Consider the following 8,295-nt stretch of genomic DNA (forward strand, 5'->3'; position numbering starts at 1 on the left):
AGGCTGGTCTTGAACTCACAGAGATCCACCTGCCTCTGCCTCCCGAGTGCTGGGATTAAAGGCGTGCACCACCACCGCCCGGCTAAATCTTAAGTTCTTAAAACATTTTAAATGCCGTATTCTGTAGGTCTTTGAAGTATTGAAGATTATCTAACTGAAATATATCTCTGTATATCTAGAAAATCTAACTAACATGACTAAAAGTTTGATTATTAATCTGTATTTCTTATTTATACATTACAATTTAAAAAGAGCTGTACAAACACAATACCTTAAACAAGAACAGATATACATATACATAGTATGATAAATTTGTACTAATGCAAAGTATTCATCTTTATATCATATCTCCCCCGCCTTGTTAGAAAGAGATTAACTGTGACCATTTAACCACTTACAATCAACTCCCTTTAAATGACAACACACATTTGTAAGCAATCATTTTGAGAATTTGGGCATTGTTTTCTCCAAACTGCTTCCTGCTGTTTGTTGGGTGAAGTATTTTTAGGGTTCATGAAGACTTTTGGGGGGATCTTGTTCCATCAAACCACGATAGCCCAGAAGGAATCCACAGGTTCTCATCTTCTGTGGAAACAAAAGAGAACCTCTTTTCTAAATCAAAGAATCCTTAAACTCAAATTTTGAAGTAAAGATACTTGTAAAATATATATGGTGGTTTAGCTTAGCAGCCCGTACAATGAAATGTCTCTCTGTACTTAGCTCCTTCACAGTCAGAAAATTCAAAGAAAGCACAATAATATACATAATCCAGACTCTTTGTGTAATTTCCATCTTTACATGCCTTTTTTTTACTCTATTACTTTTAATTGTTAATTTATTAATCTCTGGCTGTCTATACTCATATTACTTCTACTGTTTTATAACTGTCTATATTCTTTTTCCTCCCTCTCAAGTCTATGTACATTTTTAAACACACTGTGTCTCATTTAGAGGTCTGTCCAATTGTGTATCTGAAATCCTTTTCTGACAAAAAGCACCTTTTTTTAAAATACTAAGCAGGCATGGCTAAGACCAACTCCATGGCTCTGTCTGTTGGCTCCACCCCATCCATCACGGTGGAGGTATGTTCACTGCCTACTCTGCTAACCATGCTCACTGCCCCAACTCCAGAAAAGACATCAGGTATTTAAGTAATTTGTAACACACTGCTCACAAACCCCATTTAAGTTCTCCATAGCAGGAACTCTCAAAAGAGCCAGAGCCATGTGTTCCATGTGCTGTCAGCAAAAACCATTCAGTTTTTGCTGCTAATGTATCAGGAAGCCTTTTCTTAAAGGAGCCACACCTCTGCTTGTAGCCAGCCTATCTAAAAAAATGCAGCTACCACTAAGCTCCAATTGACTCCTGTTTTATTGGGTCTAAAAGCCTTTCTTAAACTTTCTTAGGTATTATGTGGAACTTTTTGCCCCACATTGGTGCCATTTGTAAGTGGAGATGACTTGTTTATTCCAGCTGCCCAGACCCAAATAATCACACAGAAACTATATTAATTACAGTCCTGTTTAGCCTATTAGCTTAGGCTATCTTATTAACTAACTCTTACATCTTAAATTAACCCATTTCTATTAATCAATATATCACCACGAGGCTTTGGCCTACCGGTAAGTTTCCAGTGTCTGTCTCCTTCAGCAGCTACATGGCATCTCCTTGACTCCACCTAGTTTCTCTATATATCTCTGTTCAGATTTCCTTTCTAGCTTTATTCTGCTCTGCCATAGGCTGAAGCAGCTTCTTTTTTAACTAATGTTGAAGGAGCTGCGGGCTGTGTTCCTGCTGCCCAGCTCCCAGCCACCTGGCTAGTTTATGCCCTGAAATAACAACACACAAATTGTATTCATTTAAACACCGCTTGGCCCATTAGTTCTAGCCTCAACAGATTGATATATGACACTCCCACATCAAACTAATGGTAATAAAACATATTCCCAGCATACAGAGGGGAATCCCACATCAGAAAGATGTGTATTAATTCCTGTCTTTTTGTACTTTCCTAATGTTTATTTGCTTATTCACTCTTCTAGTATATAATCTTTCCTGAGGCCTCATGGTTGTAATCTTTTTCTTCAGTGTATGGGATTCCTTAAGACTTCTGTAATGTTGTTTTAGCAGTTGTAAATTACTTTGTGTTTATCATGGAAAGTTTTTCTTTATCGTGTAAGTTTAACTTGTGCTGGATATAATACAGATTAGTGATTATTGTCTTTTAGAACTTGAAATGTGTCATTCCATGACTTTTGCAATTTCTGTCGTAAAATCTATTATTCTAATGGGTTTGTCTTTATATGTGCTTTGGTACTTTACTCTTAGAGCTTTCAGTATTCTTTCTTTGTTCTGTATACTTAATATTTTAACTATAATTATAATACAGAAAGTTTTCTTTTCTGGTCTTGTCTGTTTGGCATTCTAAATGCCTCCTGTATCTACATGATCATCTCTTTCTCTAAACTTGGCACATTTTTTTGGCTTGATGTATTTAATACATTTTTGGTTCTTTTTTGAAACAGGGTATCGCTATGTAGCCCTGACTGTCCTGTAACTCATTTTATAGATTAGACTGACATCAGGCTCAGAGGTCTGCTTACCTTTGCCTCCTGAGTGCTGGGATTAAGAGTGTGTACATTTTTGATGATGAGATTGAAGCCAAACACTACAGAAGTGCTCAGTAAGGAATAGGAAATGTCAAAAGTACACAAGACACATATAAATAAAAGGCCTAGGAACCTACCTGAACAATTTAAAATGTAAGCAACAAAATAGTGATAGTAGTCCGTTATAAACCAGCAAAAGCCTAAATATCCATAGAGATATACTAATATTAATAACTGAATAAAGGGCTGGAAAGAGACAAAGTGCTTGCTATACAAGCCTGATAACTTGTGTTCAATCCCTGTAACACATCTAAAGGTAGAAGAAGAAAACCAATTCCAGAGAGCTGTTCTCTTACTGCCACACATGTGCTGTAAAATGAATGCACACACATGTGCACATACACCAATAAATAAACAAATGAAAAAAAGCAAGGAATAATGAACTGTTTTCTTTGGAGAAGGATTACAATTGATGACCATAAAAGTAATAAGGAAAATAAATCAAAGTTATCATCAAAACAGCACAGCATCATTTCTAGAAGCATTTAGGGGATGCTGAAGAAGTCAGTGGTCATTTAAGGAGAAGCAGGCTATTTGCATGATCTTTAACTTGTTTTTTTCTGAGACAGGGTCTCATCTTAGGATTGCAACCATTAACAATCCCACCTGGAGATAGTTGTATAGTCTTGTTACTACTAGGCTACTAGGCCAACCAGTTTATAATTAATGTAGACCTCTGTGTATTTATTTGGGACTAAATGAATGTTGGATCTGGTGGGACAGAAACCCCAGTCAACACCCAACTTCTCAGAGACCCCAATTTAAGTCACCGTGAATTCCTTAATAGCCAATGTTGAGGTGTGTGTGTTTGTGTAAAATTTGCTCCTATTGATGGTTTTTTATTTAAGGATTATATATCTAGTAAATGTTTAGTGGTTTTGATTTTCAAGTTATATCTTGATTATTTTATGCCAGGACTTTGGGATATGGGAACGTGGAGACAAGACCAACCAAGGCATCTCAGAATTGAATGCGAGTTCAGTTGGAATGGCCAAGGTACATTATATTTCTTATTTTTACCAAGTTTAGTCAGTGGAGTCTGGTTTACCTTTGTCACAGATAAAACTTTAGTGTACATGCAGACCTATCACACTAGTCTTTAAACCGCAGACAAAATTCAAATTCCTCCACGAAACTATGAATAAATAGTATCAAAAGCTTTTTGTGAGTTCCAGATTTGATACCATATGGCTTTTGTGGCACGTCTCTGTTTATATATCCTACAAGGACAACAAATTTAAAACGATATTCACTATCTTTGCCATTGAATAAACTAAGAGAAGCTCTTTGTCCCTGCATAGTCCAGTCCACCGAGCTTGGTATCAGATAGCAAACTCTGAACCCTCCATCCCCTTTTACTCTCCTCTGTCTCCCATGTCACTATCACCTTCCCACTTGGCTGTGTCTTTTCATTCTACTAGCTCTTATTTTCTCTAGCACCAGTAAGGATTTATAAAATAGGATAACAGGAGTAAGTTCAGACATTATTATGATAAATGTGCATTGCTCAATCACTCCTACTAAATGTTTAGGAAAGATGTGGATTGATATTTAAAAAGAAGTAAATATAATATATGCTGTGTTATTTCATAATGATACTGAAAGTTTAAAACTAAGTTAGGCAAAGTAAAGTCTAAAAACCAAAAGAAATGACATATAATTCAAAGCAAAAACTATTACATGGAATAAAGAGAACAAATGGGTCATAATAGACTTGTGACACAAATATAATGAATAAAATGAGGTCTGAAATATATTTCAATTTAAAAAGAACAAATATATTAGAAATACAGGACAAACAGAAACAATTATATAAATAATTTAACAGCAAACAAAAAATTGTGAGACAGCAAACCCAAAATAAGGTCCTAGTAAGTTCTAGGCAAGTGTTCTGCTGAGTTCCATCTGTTGCTCCTTCCTTTCTATTTTGAAATCATTTTAAAGTAAAGTTTCAAGAATATCATGGAAAAAAATCTATGTATCATTCATGTAAGGTTTACTAATATTTGTTTATCTTCCCCTCTTCCTGGTTATACACACATACATATGTACACTTAAATGCCCACACAGGTACACACACTTTTCTGAGCTAATTGAAAATGCACAAACTACAGGCACAGTGAACTACTGCTACTCAACACTTCATTGTGAACTTTCTCATACTCTTGTAACCATGGTTTGACCAAAATCAAGAACTAAGTGACTATACCTAACACAGAACATATTCAGGTTTTAAAATTATCCCAGTGTCATTTATAATTTAAAAATCCTTGCAACACAGTATCCAGACCAGGCTAACAAGTCACATTTTGTTGTAACAGTTTTTAGCTCCACCAGTCTAGCACAATACTTAATAGTCTTGACTTTGCTGACCCTGCAGTTTTGAAAAATACAGACTAGTTTTTGTTTGGTTGATTGGCTTAGTTTGGTCTTAGGGTTGGAGTCTTTTGCCTATACACTCTACTATTGGTGTGTACTACCACCTCTAATACTTCACTTTTTGTTTGTTTGCCGTAATATCTCATAGACCAGGATGGCCATAAAGTCAGTATACTGCTAGAGGCAATCTTGAACTGATCCTTCTGCCTTTGCCTTCCAAGAATTACATGTGTGCAACCCCACTCCATGCTTCCCACATAGCTCCATGCCCCTTGACTCTTTGCTACCCAACTCTAAACTGGTTATTCTATGTATTCCAAACCAATACTTTTATTTTGTGTGGTACTTCTTCATGATTCGGGTTATGTGTTTTTAAGAAGACCACCACAAAGGCACTGCTATCCATCATCTGTCATCAGAAAATGCATGATATAAATTTGTCCCGTTACCATTGATTCTGTCTTTGATCACTAAGGTAGTAGCTTAATCTACTGTAGTTTTGCTATTCTTTTCCATTCTGTTAATGAGTTTTTGGTGCTTGCTCAACTTCTACTTATCCTTAGGTCTCTCAGTTTAGGTGTTATTTTTCCAGGGAAATCACCCAGAAATACTTCGTGCTCCCAAGACAAGTTCAGGCTGGCCTCATAATTGAGGAAATACAGATAACCAATAAATACTTGAGATAATATCTAACCTTATTGGAAGTTTAAAGCAAGTGAATGCAGAAACATACCTTTAAAATCAAAGTAGAAAATTAAGATATTTTGTATTAAGAAGAGTACTGTCATGTACTGCTAGTATAATTTATATTGGTCAATTATATATATGCATGTATATGTATATATATTTAACATTGCATCTCAAAACTTTCCATACCCTTTGGCATAGTGATTCTACTTCAAGAAATTAATGCTTAAATATTTCAAAATGAAAACAAATAATTATTTGTTAGATGAACAACAAGCCTGCTATTCTGTGTGCTAGATATTGTTAGAAATACCAACCATGACCTCGAAATATTTGCAATTTGGCAAGAGATATTTATCAAAGGGCTATTTCTACAATAACAAAATGGAAGATAGCTTAGGTTTACAGCAATTAGTAAATAATCAAATTTATTTTATTACAATCATATGAGACAATATTATACCAAAATAGTTTCTATAACAAAGAAAAACTTATATTCTATATTAATTATAAAAAGATACAGCTAAGATCAGTGGTACATGCTAATAATCCTATTAGTTCAAATGCAGAGGCAGGAGAATCAGAGTTCAAGGTCAGCCTGGACTTTATGTGTATCTGAGACAAGCCTTGGCTACATGAGACTATGTCTCAAAAATATCAAAAAAGTTAAAAATTTTTTCAAGCAAGAAAAAAACGTTTTAAAAGCAAGATACCAAAGGAGAAAACTAATAGAAAACATCAATAACGTTAACAGTAGGCTAATGGATAGCTCCATGGGTAAAGTGCTTGCCATGCAAGCTTAGCCACCTGAGTTTAATATCAGAACCCATGTAAAAGTAAAGACAACTCATTCTACAAGTCATTTTCTGTCCCATGCACCATGGCACACATAAACCTGAACTCACACATACACATCATACACACATATATGCTCATATAGTATTATTAAAAGAAATATTAATAGGCTGATGAGTTGGCTTAGCAGGTAGAGGTGCTTGCCACCAGTCCTGATGACCTAAGTTCAATTCCCAGAACCCACATGGTAAGAATAAGGAATTCTATGAGCATGCCTCACCAGTGTACACAAAATAAATGTTCTTTCAAAAATTAAAGTATGTTTTACTTTTGTCATCAGAAACACATATAGAAAAGAAAGAAATTAATAATTTCTAAAAATTCTCTTGAGACTGTAATCAGAGACAGCTTTTGTTTTCCAGCCACCCAGACCCAAATAATCACACAGAAACTATATTAATTACAACAAAGTTTGGTCAATGGTTCAGGCATATTCCTAGCTAGCTTTTACATCTTAAATTGACCCATTTCTGTTAATCTATGTGTTGCCATTAGGCTGTGGCTTACCAGTAAGGTTCCAGCATCTTTCTCCTTCAGCAGCTACATGGCATCTGCCTGACTCTGCCTTCTTTCTCCCTGCATTCAGTTTAGTTTTTCTGCCTAGCTTTATTCTGCCCTGCCATAGGCCAAAGCAGCTTCTTTATTAACCAGTGGTAATAAGACATATTCATAGCATAGAGGGAAATCCCACATCATGAGACAGAATCTCACAATATAATTCAGGACAGCCTCAGATTTCCAGTCCTTCTGTCTCAGATATGCACATGCCCCCACACTTGGCAATTTTCTTAAAGCGTGATTTTACTTATATTTAAAACTAAAAAATCAACCTCTCAAAGTAGAGCCTAGTGATGATGACTAGGATAAAGGGAAGGGGAAGAATTTAAATGATCAAGGGGTTCAAAGATTTAGGTAGACATGAGGAATAACTTTGCAGATCTGTTACTATGGAGAATCACTACAATCTATGAAAACACAGTGTATATTTTTAAAAAAAAACATGAAAACTTTTCCTTTGCATTACCAACTAATAGCATTTGTTTAAAAGGTAAATATAGTATCTTTTTAGGACATTTGCCTCTCTATGGAAACTCAGCTATGAGTCAGTGCCTAATAATTCATGTATTACCTTGTAGCCATACAACTTTTAACATGTACTCATTTGTTTCTCAATTTTTTGACAGGGTCTGACTATGTCAATGTTTAGCATTTTTGTTGTTTTTTGTTCTTATTTTTGAGACAGTTTCTCTGTGTAACAGTCCTGACTTTCTGGAACTCACTCTGTAGACCAGACTGGCCTTGAACTCACAGAGATCTGCCTGCCTCTGCTTCTCAAGTACTGGAACTAAAGGCATGTGCCACCACTGCTTGGCTGTTTAGCATTTCTTATGTGCTAGTATCTTAGTTGGAGCTTCCCTGCTGAAATAATGATTCCCTATAAATCCATAGACTATGTTCAAATTACTCTTTTAAAGCACACTACTTGACTGGATAGTGATGCGAACTCAATTTTAATTTTCCCTTGGGCAGTATGTGAGACAAAGTAAAATTCATAAGCTCCTAGGAATAAATAATGTTATTTTATTTTCTGTTCCATTAAATATAATCAAAGGCAACATCATGTAACATTGATAAGATACTAAGAAGAAAATATATGTATCATTCTTTTTTTGTTGTTGTTTTTTTTTTTTTTTTTTTTTTTTTT

General features: G+C 35.2%; 1 protein-coding gene across 1 annotated transcript in view; it reads left to right on the forward strand.

Moving 5' to 3' along the window:
* Phka1 (phosphorylase kinase regulatory subunit alpha 1) overlaps positions 1-8,295 on the forward strand; it is a 127,892-nt gene that overhangs the window by 17,695 nt on the left and 101,902 nt on the right. The window contains exon 6 of the mRNA XM_013350522.2: positions 3,585-3,665. Within this exon, the coding sequence (XP_013205976.1) occupies positions 3,585-3,665 (81 nt within the window). The remainder of the gene's footprint in view (positions 1-3,584; positions 3,666-8,295) is intronic.

Source organism: Microtus ochrogaster, chromosome X, assembly GCF_000317375.1.
Source record: "Microtus ochrogaster isolate Prairie Vole_2 chromosome X, MicOch1.0, whole genome shotgun sequence".
NCBI classification, from domain to species: domain Eukaryota; kingdom Metazoa; phylum Chordata; class Mammalia; order Rodentia; family Cricetidae; genus Microtus; species Microtus ochrogaster.